At 42.3% G+C, this 18,138-nt stretch overlaps 2 protein-coding genes across 2 annotated transcripts; one reads left to right on the plus strand and one right to left on the minus strand.

Moving 5' to 3' along the window:
• Positions 1-3,293: 3,293 nt before the first annotated feature.
• On the minus strand, positions 3,294-11,007 carry LOC127905961 (uncharacterized). The gene is made up of 5 exons (XM_052494692.1): positions 7,565-11,007; positions 5,608-5,793; positions 5,269-5,387; positions 4,699-4,802; positions 3,294-3,470 (listed from the first exon to the last, which is right to left on the minus strand). The coding sequence occupies exons 1-5, from the start codon at positions 7,869-7,871 to the stop codon at positions 3,305-3,307; spliced, it is 882 nt and encodes a 293-aa protein (XP_052350652.1). The 5' UTR covers positions 7,872-11,007; the 3' UTR covers positions 3,294-3,304.
• On the plus strand, positions 7,580-17,303 carry LOC118367830 (uncharacterized). The gene is made up of 10 exons (XM_035751519.2): positions 7,580-7,726; positions 11,016-11,114; positions 11,373-11,433; positions 11,535-11,912; positions 12,014-12,061; positions 12,201-12,239; positions 15,580-15,682; positions 15,847-15,924; positions 16,067-16,148; positions 16,469-17,303. The coding sequence occupies exons 2-10, from the start codon at positions 11,049-11,051 to the stop codon at positions 16,541-16,543; spliced, it is 930 nt and encodes a 309-aa protein (XP_035607412.1). The 5' UTR covers positions 7,580-7,726; positions 11,016-11,048; the 3' UTR covers positions 16,544-17,303.
• Positions 17,304-18,138: the final 835 nt, after the last annotated feature.

Here is an 18,138-nt window from a genome sequence, read left to right on the forward strand (position 1 = left end):
ACACACACACACACACACACACACACACACACACACACACACACACACACACACACACACACACACACACACACACACACACACACACACACACACACACACACACACACACACACACACACACAACCAAACAAACCTATTGGTGAACTGGATGAGCTGCACGTCGTTCCTACAGCTCAGCAGGGCATCTCTGTTGTCCAATAATATGGTGGCACAGATGAAGAGTTCAAAGGTGAATTCCGTGTTGACGGCCTGTGCCTCAGACACTGGTTTATCCTCTGGAACCATCCCAGAACATCCGTTACAACACAAACAAACCACAAGAAGGACAACATACCATTGTTATAAGCAAATACAGAAGGACCAAAACGGGCTTCTGTAAATTCATATTACCAATTGTATGGACATATTGAACAAATGTATGTAGACACCTGCTCCTCGAACATCTCATTCCAAAATCAGCGGTGGTCCCGTTCTGTGAGTTTGTGTGGCCTACCACTTCGTGGCTGAGCCGTTGTTGCTTCTACATATTTCCACTTTACAATATATAGTGTATTTGGAACCATAGGCTGTGCACTGTTTCTTATGTACTGTCACACATAGCCTGGGACTTGGAAGGATGGCCACAGGAGACTACCGTCTGTCCTACACCGTGACTACAGTCTCACCTATAAGTGACTACCGCTCCTACCGTCTCACATACACCGTGCCTACCGTCTCACCTACACCGCGCTTACCGTCTCACCTACACCGTGACTACAGTCTCACCTATAAGTGACTACCGCTCCTACCGTCTCACATACACCGCGCCTACCGTCTCACCTACACCGCGCTTACCGTCTCACCTACACCGCGCTTACCGTCTCACCTACACCGCGCCTACAGTCTCACCTACACCGCCTCACCTATACCGCGCCTACAGTCTCACCTAGACCGTGCCTACCGTCTCACCTAGACCGTGCCTACCGTCTCACCTAGACCGTGCCTACCGTCTCACCTAGACCGTGCCTACCGTCTCACCTAGACCGTGCCTACCGTCTCACCTAGACCGTGCCTACCGTCTCACCTAGACCGTGCCTACCGTCTCACCTAGACCGTGCCTACCGTCTCACCTAGACCCACCTAGACCGTGCCTACCGTCTCACCTAGACCGTGCCTACCGTCTCACCTAGACCCACCTAGACCGTGCCTACCGTCTCACCTAGACACCTAGACCGTGCCTACTGTCTCACCTAGACACCTAGACCGTGCCTACTGTCTCACCTAGACTGTGCCTGCGAGCGATCCTCTCCTGGTAGTGGGCGCGGTCCACCTGCTGGGAGATGAGCTCCAGGTGGTCACAGCTCAGGATCTCAAAGAGACACAGTGCATCACAGTGCTCAAACTCTCTTTGGAAACCCAGCAGCAGCCATCTGGGAGAGGGGTACACACAAGTGTAAGTATACATATTTCATGCAAATACACCCCCTCAAATTAGTGGATTCTGCCATTTGAGCCACACTTGTTGCTGACAGGTGTATAAATCGAGCACACAGTCATGCAATCTCCATAGACAAATATTGGCATTAGAATGGCCCGTACTTACGAGCTCACTGACTTCCAACGTGGCACCGTTATAGGATGCCACCTTTCCAAAAAGTCAGTTAATCAAATTTCTGCCCTGCTAGAGCTGCCCCAGTCAACTGTAAGTGCTGTTATTGTAAAGTGTAAACATCTAGGCGCAACAACGGCTCAGCCGCGAAGTGGTAGGCCACACAAGCTCACAGAACGTGACCGCCGAGTGCTGAAGCATGTAAAAACCGCCTGTCCTCAGTTGCAGCACTCACTACAGAGTTCCAAACTGCCTCTGAAAGCAATACATTTTATTTGTAAGCTTCATGAAATGGATTTCCATGGCCGAGCAGCTGCACACAAGTCTGAGATCACCATGCGCAATGCCAAGCACCGGCTGGAGTGGTGTAAAGCTCGCTGCCATTGGACTCTGGAGCAGTGGAAATGCTTTCTCTGGTCTGATGAATCATGCTTCACCATCTGGCAGTCCGACGACGGAATTTGGGTTTGGCGGATGCCAGTAGAACGCTACCTGCCCCAATGCACAGCGGCAACTGTAATGTTTGGAAGCCCCCTTAGTTCCAATGAAGGGAAATCTTACAACTACAGCATACAATAACATTCCAGATTATTTTGTGCTTCTAACTTTATGGCAAAAGTTTGGGGAAGGCCCTTTCCTGTTTCTACATGACAATGCTCCTGTGCACAAAGCGAAGTCCATACAGAAATGGTCGAGATCGGTGTAGAAGAACTTGACTGCACAGAGCCCTGACCTCAACCCCATCAAACACCTTTGGGATGAATTGGAATGCCAACTGCGAGCCAGGCCTAATTGCCCAACATCAGTGCCCGACCTCACTAATGCTCTTGTGGCTGAATGGAAGCAAGTACCGGCAGCAATGTTCCAACATCTAGTGGAAAGCCTTCCCAGAAGAGTGGAGGCTGTTGTAGCAGCAAAGGGGGGGACCAACTCCATATTAAAGCTCATGATTTTAGAATGAGATGTTTGACGAGTAGGGGTCCACATACTTGTGTAGTGTATGTACTGCAAACACATGTAGATGCAGTATATGTGTGTGTGTTGTGTTGTGTACCTGTGACAGAAGGTGAAACTCTCCATGCTATCTGTGATCAGGTGGGTGTGGAGCTGAGGGTCCAACTCCTTCAGCAGTGCTGCCTCCAGCTCTGAGTGACAACAATCAAAACGTAAATAACATTACCTTATTATCAAGTCTACCATATTATTACACATGTACAGAGAAGACAAAAAATGTATTAAAACTAACAACAAACCTATCTTCCTGTGCAGGCCGTCAGCGCGGAAGTCCTTGGAGAACTTCTCCATGTAGCAGTAGAAGCTCCATTAGGTGTCCACCTCAGAGTCCAGAACCTCCAGGAATCGGCTACAAAGGTCATTCACTCCCTGGGCATAGCTTACCTCTGACCCCCAGCACATCAGCATGACACACACAGTATGAGGAAAGTAAGTAAATACAGTTACTTTAGCTTACTACTAAGACTAAGGGGATACTTTGAACATATATGCGTGTACATTTCTCATAAGTTCTGAATTTACTTGCATGCCAGATGGGGGCGGAAACGTACACGCACATTTGTCAAGCTAGGATTGTGTGACATTTTACTCCGCCAACATATATTTCGCCATTAGAGGGCTCTCTAACGACAGTATCTTTCAGTGGTTGGGTGACAACCGGCTCATGACTTTGATGACCAATATACAGTATTTGCAGCACTAAAAACTGAGATAGGCAGGATCAAAGATAAACAGAGAGAGAGAAAAGAAAGAAAAAAATGACTGAAGAGAAAGAGAGACAACAGGAGAGAGATTACCTGGGTGAAAAGCAGCATATGTGATGAGAATATCCCTCAACACCAGTAGGTTGCCCAAGCCCTCACCCCTGTAAAAGCAAACAAACCAAAAACACTAGGGTTGCAAAGGGGGACAAAGTTACCGGTAACGTTACCAGTACACTACTGGAATATTGGACACTTCTAGGATTTTAGGTAATTTTCATAACATGTAACAGATAAAATAAGATGTTTTATTTATTTATTTTTATTTCAGTCACAACCCCTAGTTTGGGAAACGCTGCACTAGAAACTAGTAGACAATATGGACACACAGATGTAAAGATGAAGAAAATATCACTATTTTATATGAATATTTTTTTAAGTTACCATAGATAAATTAACTGTTAATTACCAAAATGACTGACAAAATCTGATAACTTTGGTAAATGACCAGTAGTTTTGCAACCCTCGTTAAAACAAATCAGATCAAATACACTGATACCTCGCACAAAAAGACTGAGAGCCTTAAAATGAGAAACTACATGTAGCCTACTGGCTTTATATGGGTTGTAATGTCAAGCTAAAAACCTTTAACGTTGTAACGACACAGCCTTCTTATCCTAAAACCAACAACAGGTAGTCAGTGTGTCACTGCTTACACATGTTGACAGAACGAACACTTACGGCCCTACTCCAATATGCCCTGTTGATTTAAGTGTTGAACTGTTTGTAGCTGACAGCCTGACAGAGGAGTTTAAACAGAAATCCTGTTAAGCTTCCTGTTTCTGTTAAGTATTGAGCAATGTTCCCTGTAAAGGCATCAGCATGCTTTAGTTCGCCTGGCGCCTAGCCGAGCTCGGCTAACCGAAACCAAACGAATGCGATCACTTACTCCAATAAAAAAACCTTCGCTTGAAAAACTAGAAAAAAAGTGGCAATAGTACTGTTTGTCCATTTTGAGATGCCGAAGCCAGTATACACTTCCTCAATAAATCAGGATTCATTTAAGATAAAATTAATGACAGATTTCTTGAGTTGGAGGTTTTTCCAGAGGAGATCTTAATCGTGCAATATTGCATCTGACTAGAATGTTTGGTGCAGTATTTCTCAAGTGAATAAAATGTGCATGAGGACGAGTCATCTCTCGTTGAATGACAACGGGCACTTCATTGAAGAATCCCTACTGGTGAACAATCTCCAACAAGGGGGTGCAGACTCTGGCTACCGACTTACTATTTGATCACCACAAAGTAGAGAATTCATCTGTGAGCTAATTTCATTGGCGCTCTGTCTCTGTACAGAGACTGAAGTTGATAATGAACTAAAGCCACTCACAAGTAGTAGGGTAGGTCTCGGTCTGTCCGAGGCACGTCCTTGTAGATGATTCGGATGGCCTCTTGGAGCTCCTCCAGATCAAAGGTCACCCGCTCAAACAACACCTGGGTTCAGGGGTCAGAGAAACAAAGATATTAGTGATCAGATGGACTATGTCATCATCTCAGACTTCAGTCTGTAACATACTGTAGACTGTAAAGGTCTGTAACAAGACATGTCAACCTCTGAGAGTGTGACCAGCTTTTAAGAGATTGTAAAATATAATATTCAGTGATGTGGATTATATTGACATGTCCATGACTAAAACACACAGTTTGTAACCTAACACCCATATCCTGGTGCAATATAAACTGACAACATTTCAAACAGACCCAAGCTAAATTACTGTAGTACATTTTCAATGCATAGCACTTCTGTTGAACATATTAACTATGAATAAGTGAATGGTCAATAGAGAACCTTTATGGTAATTTTGATCTCTTATACACTCAAAAATGTAAAGAGGGAGAAGCAGTTAAACCATATACTTTGCAGGGGTTTTGAGTGTACTTTTTGAGGCTGGTGGTTTACCTGGGCCTGTAGCTCCAGGAAGGACAGCCTCTCCCTGACCTCATCACTCTGGTTCGGAGCCTGCAGCTGGACCCTGTCCTGCCTCACATCGTAGTACCGCACCGCTGCCACCAACTCAGCTAGAAACACACACAGGGAAGGAGGAAGAGAATGGGAGGCAGGTGAGCGTGAGTGAAGGAAGCAACTTTACAGGAGGAAACCAGGGAGAATTTACTAAATTGGTTGAGCTCAGATTCCAGCATAAAGTTGATGAGTCTAGAATGAGGTGCTGAACAACAATAGATAGCAAGAGAGAGAGAAAGAGAGAGGAGTATAAGTTGATCTACATCCGGGCCCTACCATCGGTGCCATTTATACGCAGTCGGACGGCGGCAGGAAAAAGCTGCTGCCACTTCCTCTTCATGGAGTGGTAGCGGACGTTGAGCTGCTCCTGCAGTAGGGGGCGCTCCAGAGAGGTGGAGCTGCAGGGGTACATCCCAAACAGGAAACGCCAAACCTGGCCACGCCCCGAAGGGGACATACCACCTAGACACATACAGCACAGGTTGAGTCCAGATACTTTACAATGGCTTCTTTCCTCCTGTGTGTTCCTTTTCCTCACTGATGGGAAACAACTGGACAGGTGAGAGATGCAATGACATGTCCACTTGGTGTTCTGGACTGGTAGGTCTCTCTTTAGCTTTTCAACAGAATCGACTCAGGTTATAATGGTGAGACAAGGAGGCCAATTGATCCAATAGCTTATCTTTTATATTTTAGTTCTTGTCTTCACATTCCAGTGAAATTATGCAAAAGTCCTTGTCTCACCATTATAACCTGAGTCGATATATATATACAGATATATAGATATATATATATAGATATATATATTTAAAAATATATATATATATTTAACCTTTATTTAACTAGGCAAGTCAGTTAAGAACAAATTCTAATTTACAATGACAGCCTACACCGGCCAAACCCTAACAACGCTGGGCCAATTGTGCGCTGCCCTATGGAACTTCCAAACACGGACGGTTGTGATACAGCCTGGAATCGAACAGCGTCTGTAGTGACGCCTCTAGCACTGAGATGCAGTGCCTTAGACCTCTACGCTACGTGGGAGATAAAGTGGCTAATTTATTCCTTCTAGCTAATTTATCCCTAAAAAAACTAGGATTTTCAAGGAATGAGTGGCTTAAAATGGTCAGTGTGCAAAACAAGTCTTGATCCCCAGCGTGGAGACCTTTAGCCCCCTTCTTAGGGCTCTGACAGTGATCATTATATGTTTTTACACCATAGTCAATGCAGCTAATGATATCGCACCAGAGGAGAGAAGGAATGTGCATCGATGAAAGGGGGGATTTTTCCCCATGTTCCTGGTTACATTTTCTGATAAACCCAGTCACAGTAGTAACCCCTCTGTAGTAGTATACCATGTACCTAGCTCACAGAGCTCTACCTTGTGTGCAATAGAAGACTCATGACTCATGATTTTCAGCACAATGAAGCCCTAGGGGTTCCTAAGTCAGTGGGGGGGTTCAGTGTTTACAGTCAACACTATGCACTCTGAGTCCTACTCTTGGTCATATACTGTAGCCGTTTCCCCTAACCACTGGTACATGGTCAGATGTTTTGTCATCCCTAAATGGTTAAGGTTATGATTAGTAGTTGGATAATCTGATCCTAGATCTGATGTTAAGGTCCATTTCACCTTGAGCTTGAAAACATGTGAGTGAAGGCCCTGAGTGTACCGGTGACTGTACACACTGATGCAGATAGGAGCTAGAAAGTATACTGTCCCCAGCTATTCACCCATTCAGCTCAGGATCAGCTGTGTGTGGACTTGTTGATGTCATACCCACAAACCATGATTGATGGATTTCATGTGAATAATGATTTTTCCTCCTTCTGAACATAATCTGTCAGATCACACCAACGTCTTGACTGGTAACTGTAAAACCAAACCATTGTCTGTTTCTAAAAGTCATTTTGTGAGTCTTTGCTTGATGGGTCTCAGTGAGGTTTGATTACATGGCTTTCTGGAGAATGGTTGAACTGTAGTGCAGTCAGCTAGCTCCTCAGGCAAACATCACTTGACTTCCTCTTGACTTGTAGATAGTGATAGAGCAATATCTGGGAAACAATTTAACTTGACTTAATTTAAACTTTATGATAGGCTCCAGCATACTGGCCCATAATGTTTAAATATGAAATAATTGTCAATCAATTAATATGTTGAATTATGAATTGCTGAATTGGCAGTGATTTATGCCCATCAATTTCTCTGTAGGATATCGTATCCCATCCTTACCATTCTTGAAAATGTGCATCCGCAGCGTGGACTCGTCCACTCTCCCTTCTACGTCCATAACGCCAGGTAACACGAGAGGTGTCGTGGAAGGAGCAGGAGCGTTTACCAATGGTACTTGGTACAACTGCTGGTTGCCAAACTCCGCCGTGACATGATTGGCAGGTGAACTTCTTTCTGTTGTTCCATTATTGCCCATTGTTTTAATAAGGGGAGTCCCACATACCTCGAGTTCTTCGGCGGTACTTTCACGACTGGGAATATCGAGTGCAGATGAGTGCGGTAGCCCGTTCTCCTGTAGAGTGTCCATGATGTATATTCTCACTAACGACACGAAGTGTAAAACACAAACATTCCTCCACGTGAAACCGGTTTGAGTGCCCGCTACATTTGTTTGTTGCAAAATAAAAAGTTGCGTTTTACATTCCTTTCACTTTTATGTTTATGCTGCACTCCGATTTTAAATGGAATATGCTTCAATACACAGGAGTTAGGACTTTTTCCAGTTCAGGCAGGAATCTATGATGTGTAAGACTTCTATGCTCTGCCCACTTAATTTACGACCAAAGATCTTACTGTGAGTCAGTCATATGACTGAACCTTACTGTTTTGTGTGTGAGGCCTACATTTGGGTTTTTATGTCGGGTTGAAAGCCGCAATTCTTCCGCTACATGAGCATTTTACGCTTAGTGGTTTTTACGAGATAACTATTTCTACTGTATAGGGGCTAGGCTACACATGGTCAATCTGGCATAAGCGTTTGAAAGTGAAACGCCTTCATTCATATTCTTGGCATTTTATGATGGACTAGGCCTACAGCTAACTAGTCTAAACTGCTCTTTTATCACCCTACACCCAAATATTTACATTTCCTCCCACACTATGAATGGAAGTGGTCTGTGAAATTCAAATTCAGTGCAATACTAAAAGTACAAACTAAATCAAAATCAAATCAAATGTATGTATATAGCCCTTCGTACATCAGCTGATATCTCAAAGTGCTGTACAGAAACCCAGCCTAAAACCCCAAACAGCAAGCAATGCAGGTGTAGAAGCACGGTGGCTAGGAAAAACTCCCTAGAAAGGAGTTCTAATTAATGACTAACATAATGACCATACAATATGTTGGGCTTTTTTCCATTAATGAATTGATTAACCACTTAACATTTTTTTATTTAACCTTTAAATTGTCCAAATTACATCTTTAAGAACTGATTGTGAGGCCTCCAAGCACTATGATGACCAACAGCTTCACTGCCAGAAAAGCATAAAAATAAAAGAGTTGCATCTCTGAAGTATTCTCCTCTTCTGCACCTTAAGAACAAAATTGTATTGAAAACATTAACTACAAAGGGAAGCACAACTGTCATCTGTATGATAACTTGATTCATTTTTGAGCAATACAATAGCAAGGGAATAAATGTGATATTTTTTTAACCTAATATGTGCATTTTCTTTGTTGTGTTACCTGGGATAACTGAGGTAAATATTAACCCATAAGGTGTGTGTGTAGCCTCGCTGATGAGGAGTCTTGTCCCATTGCCATGGTACTGCTTGTCCTTCCCATTGATGCAGCACTGCAGAGTACAGAAGTAGTAGCCTATGTCATGCAGCTCTAACCAGATCCTCAGGATGCTTGTATCTGTTGTGTTCAGGTCGTAGGTTTTTTGAAACCTCCCCTTGAATCGGGGAAAGTCACCCATCTCCCTCCACACCTTCCTCTGGCTATGTGTGGCCGTGTTGATGTACCACTCTGCCCTGCAGCCAGTGATCAGCTCCCCGCTGTCCGACAGGACACGGCATCCCATGGAGACTTTCTGGGCCAGTGTGCTGGTCACCACAGGGTCCTGGTCCATCCATACACGACAGACAGCCTGATGAGGGACGGGACAACAGAATAGACAAATACTTGTGACAAATGTTCTCGTTATGGTATAATTAAGCAATAAGGACCAAGGGGATGTGGTATATGGCCAATATGCCACGGTTAAGGGCTGTTCTTACGCAGAAGCAACGCGGAGTGCCTGGACACAGCCCCCTTAGCTGTGGTATATTGGCCATATATCACAAACACCTGAGGTGCCTTATTGCTATTATAAACTGGTTACCAACGTAATTAGAGCAGTAAAAATACATGTTTTATCATACCCGTGGTATACGGTCTGATACACCACGGCTGTCAGCCAATCAGCATTCAGGGCTTGAACAACCCATTTTGTAAATAACTATATTTCTGTCAAGAGTATGACTTTCTTTGCCATCAAGACAAAAGAGAGTATACAATAGTGAAACTAGATGCACCTGTTTAGATCTCTCCTATAGTTAACATTGGGGTTTGTGTCTGCCATCTGCACAAAACTAAATTAAAACCCAAACAAGATAAAACCATTAACTTTGAGAAGGATGATCACAATTAGGACAATGTGAAAGGTAGTCATTCCTTACAGCAACCAGAAGAGCCAAATAATTAGCATGTTGTATTATACCTAAGTCAGAATTTATGGGTTGCATAGTGGAAGAATTTCATCCAGACAAGAGATTCAAAGAAGATATCGACTACATTTGTCATTAAAGTCTTTTCATCATGGAACCCTGAAAGTTTTCCTGGGACATTTTATTAACATTCTGAGATCAAAAATGATAGGCTATTTGAAGGTAATTAAATAACATTCTGAGAACATGTTTCAATAACACTGTTGGCTTAGTTTGGGTTAACTGTTTTGAACCCATGGAAATTCATTTGTTTAGGTATTTATTATTGTTGTGGCAAGGCATCAGTGAGATTCAAACCTATGATCTTCTGTTATCTATTCATGGATTAGTCCACTGCGCCAACAGGATGTACAAACAGGCCCAAATCAAAAAATGTATTGTGGTTTTTATGGAAAGTTATCTTAATGTTCTGAGAACATGACGTTAAATAGAACCATGAGGAAAACCTGCAGAAAACATGCTGAAGTACTGAAATTTCCACCTAAGAAAAATACGGTTCTCAAAACGTAATGTGCCAACATTCCCAGAATGTTGTGGGAAGGTTGTGTTCAAAATAACCATAGGACAACCACACTCTCACCAAGCTCTAAGAAGGGGCGGCAGGGTAGCCTAGTGGTTAGAGCATTGGACTAGTAACCGAAAGGTTGCAAGATCAAATCCCCATGCTGTCAAGGTCAAATCTGTCATTCTGCCCCTAAACAAGGGTAGTTAACCTAGGCTGTCATTGAAAATAATAAATTGTTCTTAACTGACTTGCCTAGTTAAATAAAGGTAAAAGAAGAAACATATGGTTCTCAGAACGCTATGTGCTAGCTTTGTCTCAAGTAATTAGCCAACTTTCAGTTTTTACACTAAACTTCCTCAATTTTTTTTTGTTCAACCATTGTTAAGTAACAGGAAACATACATGCAATACTTTTGACACCACTCTCGTTATAACTGCTTGTCACTCATTTTATTAGAACCAGTTGGCTTTTAAGACATGTGCCGGTGCCATGGTCACTGCTGGTGTTTTCCTTGGACCTGTAGCCTCATGTTTGGACACCTCTTTTCACAACACAGTGAGTATCCTCTGTAGCTTTGAGTTTGTATTTTGTTATTGCTGTTGTTTTATTTTGTTGTTGCTGAACCAACATTATTTCCCAGTGCTTTACAGTCTGTGCTATGCTTGTTGGTCAGTGGTAATGTTGTATTTGGTTTGACACAATTATGATGGGAGCGCCATCTGACACCAGGTATCTTTAACACAACGTAAACGATATTAGGAATCCGATGCGTCATTAGTTAGAGTTAACTTTCAAATCTCTCTGTTGGACCAGATGAGCCCATTGATGTGGATTGTGATGATGCTCATTTTGTCTCAGGCCTCTGGCACTAGTGGTATGTGATTCATTTTTATGTCAATATGCACTCAGTGTTTTCTTATGCTATGTCTAAACAACATGAACTGAATAATACTTTTGCCGTTAATTCAAACACAGGTTTGGTTTGGAAAGCTGATTACCCGAAAGTTGTTTTTACCAAATTGGGAGAAGATGTGACCATACCATGCAATGTTACCTATCCCCCGTCCCAATCTAAAGAGCCTATCCAAGCCTACTGGAAACGCTGGGGAAATACTAAACTAAACATCAATGATAATGACAAGAATGAATTCCTCTATCACCCCAACAACACATTCGTCATCAAGAGTTTTCAAACCAGGACCAACCTGACAGGAAATATCACACAGGGAAACTGCTCCCTGAAGGTCAATATAATTCAACATGGCGACATTGGGCACTTCTACTACTTGAGAATTGCCACTGGAGCCGACAACTTCAGTTTTAATAAAGACCTTGTCTCCATTCAAATATCTGGTAAGCAGTAGAGGATGCAATGTAAAGTGCCTTTGTTCAGTGCAGTGTGTCATTCCTTTGATATGGAGGAAACTAATCCCTACTGTATTTTTTCCATTCAGGAACCTCCGGGACTATTTCAACGATACCAAAGGACATGTCAAACACAGGTGAAATACTCAGCTTAGAATTTTCACGTACACACCGAATTTAAAATGTTGCTCTGAATCAGATATTGGTTTACTTTAGAAATGACTAGTGAACCTGACACAGTTGATAACAGCAATAACAATGGCTTTGTCTTCTCAGTTGATTCCTCAACTACAGTCCCACTAGCCACCACAAAATGTAAGTAGACTCTAGTAGACACTGCTATATCTACAGTGCCTTCAGGAAGTATTCATACCCTTTGACTTATTCCACATGTTGTTGTGTTACAGCCTGAATTCAAAATGGATTCAATATTTAATATTTACACCACAGGAGGTTGGTGGCACCTTAATTTGGGAGAACAGGCTCGTGGTAATGACTGAAGCAGAATTAGTGGAATGGTATCTAACACATGGTTTCCATGTGTTTGATGCCATTCCATTTACTCCGTTCCAGCCATTATAATGAGCCATCATCCCCCCAGCAGCCTCCACTGATCTACATAAAATACCCCATAGTGAGAAAGATAAAACATGTTTTTAGAAACTATTGAAAATTAAATAATGAAATAGCTTATTTATGTAAGTATTCACAACCCTGAGTCAATAAATGTTATAATCAGCTTTGGCAGTGATTACAGCTGTGAGTCTTCCTGGATAAGTCTCTAAGAGCTTTGCACACTTGAATTGTACAATATTTGCACATAGTTTTTTTATTCTTCAAGCTCTGTCAAGTTGGTTGTTGATCACTGCTCTTGAAGCTAGGTGGCACTATTTTTATTTTAGGAAAAATAACGTTTCCAAAGTAAATGGCCTATTTCTCAGCACCAGATGCTAGAATATGCATATAATTGACAGCTTAGGATAGAAAACACTCTAAAGTTTCCAAAACTGTAAAAATATTGTCTGTGAGTATAACATAACTGATATTGCAGACGAAAGCCTGAGAAAAATCCAATCAGGAAGTGACTCTTATTTTGAAAGCTCTGTGTTCCTATGCATCCCCATTGACCATTGAAAGGCATATCAACCAGAACCAACCTTTTTCTATGGCTTCCCTAAGGTGTATACAGCCTTTAGACATAGTTTCAGGGCTTTATTTTGAAGAATGAGCGTGAACGACCACATTACGTAAGTGGTCAGGTGGGGGCTCTCAGAGTGATTTTTGCGCAAAAGAGAGAGGCGGCCATTGTTCGTCCCGGTCCTAGTGAAAAGCCAACTGTCCCCGTTGATATATTATCGAATAGATATTTGAAAAACACCTTGAGGATTGATTATAACAAACGTTTGCCATGTTTCTGTCGATATTATGGATATAATTTGGAATTTTTGTCTGCGTTGTCGTGACCGCTATGGATTCCGGTGGATTCCTGGGCATAACGCAACAAACTAACGGAGGTATTTGGATATAAAAAAGGTCTTTATGGAAAAAAGGAACATATGCTGTTTAACTGCGAGTCTTGTGAGTGAAAACATCCGAAGATCATCAAAGGTAAAAGGTTCATTTGATTGCTTTTCTGATTTTCGTGACCAAGCTTCCTGATGCTAAGTGTACATAATGCTATGTTAGGCTATTGATAAACTTACACAAACGTATGTATTGCTTTCGCTGTAAAGCATCATTTCAAAATCTGAGACGACAGGGTGATTAACAAAAGGCTAAGCTGTGTTTCGCTATATTTCACTTGTGATTTCATGAATATGAATATTTTCTAGTAATATTTTTTTTACTCTTGCGCTATGCTATTCAGCGTTGCTGATGACACATATACTGGATCCGGGATGGGTAGTTCTAAGAGGTTTTTAACAGACATTTTCAAGTCTTGCCATAGATTTTGGTAAGCAACTCCAGTGTAGATTTGGCCTTGTGTTTTAGGTTATTGTCCTGCTGAAAGGTGAATTTGTCTTCCCGTGTCTGTTGGAAAGCAGACTGAACCAGGATTTCTTCTAGGATTTTGCCTGTGCTTATCTCCATTCCATTTATTATTATTTTTTTTTTTAACTCCATAGTCATTGCTGATGACAAGTATACCCATAACATGATGCATCCACCACCATGCTTGAACGTATGAAGAGTGGTACTCAGTGATGTGTTAGATTTGCCACAAACATAATGTTTTGTATTCGGGACATAAATGTAACAAAAATAATAATAATTTGCCAACAGGATGCATGCTTTGGAATATTTTTATTCCGTACATACTTCCTTCTTTTCACTCTGTCAGTTAGGTTAGTATTGTGGGGTAACTACAATGTTGTTTATCCATCCTCAGTTTTCTCATATCACAATCATTAAATTCTGTAATTGAAATCACTGTGTGGCCCATACATTTTCCATAGGCTTGAGGTCAGGGTTTTGTGATGTCCACTCCAATACCTTGACTTTGTTTTCCTTAATCCATTTTGCCACAACTTTGGAAGTATGCTTGGGGTCATTGTCCATTTGGAAGACCCATTTGCAACCAAGCTTTAACTTCCGGACTGATGTCTTGAGATGTTCCTTCAATATATCAACATCATTTTCCATCTTCATGATGCCATCTATTTTGTGAAGTGCACCAGTCCCTCCTGCAGCAAAGCACCCCCACAACATGATGCTGCCACCCCCGTGCTTCACGGTTGGGATAGTGTTCTTCGGCTTGCAAGCCTCCCCCTTTTTCTCCAAACATAACAATGGTCATTATGGCCAAACAGTTCTATTTTTGTTTCATCAGACCAGAGGACATTTCTCCAAAAAGTACGTTATTTGTCCCAGTGTGCATTTGCAAACCGTAGTCTGGCTTTTTTATGGCAGTTTTGGAGCAGTGGCTTCTTCCTTGCTGGGCTGCCTTTCAGGTTATGTTGATATAGGACTCGTTTTACAGTGGATATAGATACTTTTGTACCTGTTTCCTCCAGCATCTTCACAAGGTCCTTTGCTGTTGTTCTGGGACTGATTTGCACTTTTCGCACCAAAGTACGTTCATCTCTAGGAGACAGAACGCGTTTTCTTCCTGAGCAGTATGACGGCTGCGTGGTCCCATGGTGTTTATACTTGCGTACTATTGTTTGTACAGATGAATGTGTTACCTTCAGGCGTTTGGTAATTGCTCCCAAGGATGAACCAGACTTGGAGCTCTACAATTTTCTTTCTGAGGTTTTGGCTGATTTCTTTTGATTTTCCCATGATGTCAAGCAAAGTCACTGAGTTTGAAGGTTGGCCTTGAAATACATCCACAGGTACACCTCCAATTGCGTAAATGATGTCAGTTAGCCTATCAGAAGCTTCTAAAGCCATGACATAATTTTCTGGAATTTTCCAAGCTGTTTAAATGCACAGTCAACTTTGTGGAATTGTGACACAGTGAGTTGTAAGTGAAATAATCTGTCTGTAAACAATTGTTGGAAAAATGACTTGTGTCGTGCACAATGGAGATGTCCTGACCGACTTGCCAAAACTATAGTTTGTTAACAAGGAATGTATGGAGTGGTTGAAAAACAAGTTTTAATGACTGCAACCTAAGTGTATTCCTCAGTCCTAATCAGAATGTTTTTCACAGACGCGCCATCCACGGCCACATATATTGCCACCACGGTCCCAGTGGTTGCAGTTCTACTGGTTGCTGTATTGGGGATTGTTTGGTTCTTCAAGTACAGGAAAAGGTGGGTCCGGTTGATGGGTGTTCCCAGAGGGATGCACTCCAGCTTGACTGACATTGATCCATTTCTATAGCAACATCTTGTCCTCTGCCTTATATTAGTCACTGCAGATACATTTTAAATATATTTTTCTCACATTCACTAAAATAACTGAATTGATTTAATAGGTCCAGGGGTGTCACTAAGCAAGAGTCTGGATATTATGCTAATTTCACCATGACAACTCCAACGACCAAACCTGAAAGGTATGCTTAAAACTATGAAACATCCTTCAGTAAATTGCTAGTTTGACATATTTTGTTTTTTCTTCTGAACATTACTCTAAAATGTGTTATTTGAGTTGACCTACAGTGTCAGTGAGATACTTGTCTTCCCCTATCTCCACAGAGTCAATACTACAAAGAAGAAAGATGACACCCAAGTTCCTCCTCCAAAGGTCATTGATGAGCCCGTCTATGGCAACGTCCAGGTACATTACAGCACCCTGAGCAGATCTGTTTTAAACTGACAGTACTCTTTATAGTGATATCAACAGTCTAAATGTACTTAGTCATCATCTTTGGACATTATGGTTTTTACCCACTGGGCACACACTGGTTGACTCAACGTTGTTTCTATGTCATTTCAATGACATGACATTGAAGCAACGTGAAATAGACGTTGAGTTGACATCTGTGGCCAGTGGGTACTATATATGTTTACCATGTTAGCCATTTAGTGTTGTGCGCATAGCTTGATGATTGGGAAAGGGTTAACTTCCCTGCCTGATTTCTCCATTTCTCTTTACAGGGTCCAGACGATCCGATGGACAGTATGGATCAAATGGACAGTGTATATGCAAATGTGGATCATGCAAAACAGTGATGAAGCTGCATCTCAGATATCAGCACTGCTTAATAATGCTTGTTGAATGTGTGTGTGTGTGTGACATGTTATATCTGGTAAAAGACAATATCATTATTATTATTATTTTTTTTTTCATCTTTGAAATGCAAGCAAAAGGCCAGAATGTATTATTCCAGCTTAGGCACAATTTTGGCCACTAAATGTGCAAAGCTTTAGACTGATCCAATGAACCATTGCATTTATGTTCAAAATGTTGTATCAAGTCTGTCCAAACGTACCTAATTGGTTTATTAATACATTTTCAAGTTCATAACTGTGCACTCTCCTCAAACAATAGCATGGTATTCTGTGCAGTTAGATGAACAAGAATTTAAGCTTTCTGCCCATATCAGATATGTCTGTCCTTGTCACACCCTGATCTTTTCACCTGTCCTTGTGCCTGTCTCCACCCCACTCCAGGTGTCACCCATCTTTCCTGCTATCCCCTGTGTTTTTATACCTGTGTTGTCTGTCTGTCTGTGCCAGTTCGCCTTGTTTGCCAAGTCAACCAGCGTTTTTCTCTGAGCTCCTGTTTTTCCCATTCTGTTTTTCTCTCAACCTCATGGTTCTGACCCTTGTCTGTCCTGACTTTGAGCACGCCTGCCTGAACATTCTGCCTGACCATGACCCCGAGCCTGCCTGCCGCCCTGTGCCATTTTGGACACTGACCTGGTTAGGAACTGTTCCCAACCTTCCATTTGCCTGAACCTTGGACTATAATAAATGTCACAGCTCAAACCATCTGCCTCCCGTGTCTGCATCTGGGTCTTGCCTTGTGTCGTTATAGTCCTGGGAAATGTACTTGTTACCTACAACTTCATGCTAATCACATTAGCGCACGTTAGCTCAACCGCCCCGGGGGGGGGGGTAATTTCCTGATAATATTACAGCAGTCATGTTTGTGCAAGCGGTCTATGTACACTAGGAAGAATTTATTTTAACTCTTGATTGACTTGAGGCAAATGACTGCTCCAGTAATCCATGGGGTCCAGTCTCATGTCAGCAGACGTCCCATGTATCCTGTACATTCAGGTACCCTCCCACATGGACACACATCACAGACTATGGAGGCTTCTGATAAACCCTCTCCTGGTGGGGGAAGGTCAACTGAATCTACAACCTACAGGAGAACACCTGGTAGCCCCAGAGTTTGCACCCAGATCCTGGGAGACCTGAACAAGGGAAACTGCATCCTGAGTATTGATAATGTTCAGCGCGATGACGTTTTACCGTTCTGTTTCAGGACTGACATGCCAGAGTACAACCAGTTCTCCTATGTTAGTTACATGGTTTGCATCAATGTGAAAGCTGGGTAGGCCTATGTTAATTTGGTTGAGGACTTTTTGGCTATCTATATCCTGTTGAATTGTTGAACGTGGCTTATTAAATGTGCCTTTCAAAAGACCATATATCAGTCTTTCCCTCAGGGGAATAGGGTTTGGCATGGGTCCTCAGATCATCAAAAGGTTCAACAGCTGCACCATCGAGAGCATCCTGACTGGTTGCATCACTGCCTGGTATGGCAACAGCTCGGCCTCCGACCGCAAGGCACTACAGAGTGCAAACAGCCCAGT

This window comes from Oncorhynchus keta, chromosome 34, assembly GCF_023373465.1.
Source record: "Oncorhynchus keta strain PuntledgeMale-10-30-2019 chromosome 34, Oket_V2, whole genome shotgun sequence".
NCBI classification, from domain to species: Eukaryota; Metazoa; Chordata; class Actinopteri; order Salmoniformes; family Salmonidae; genus Oncorhynchus; species Oncorhynchus keta.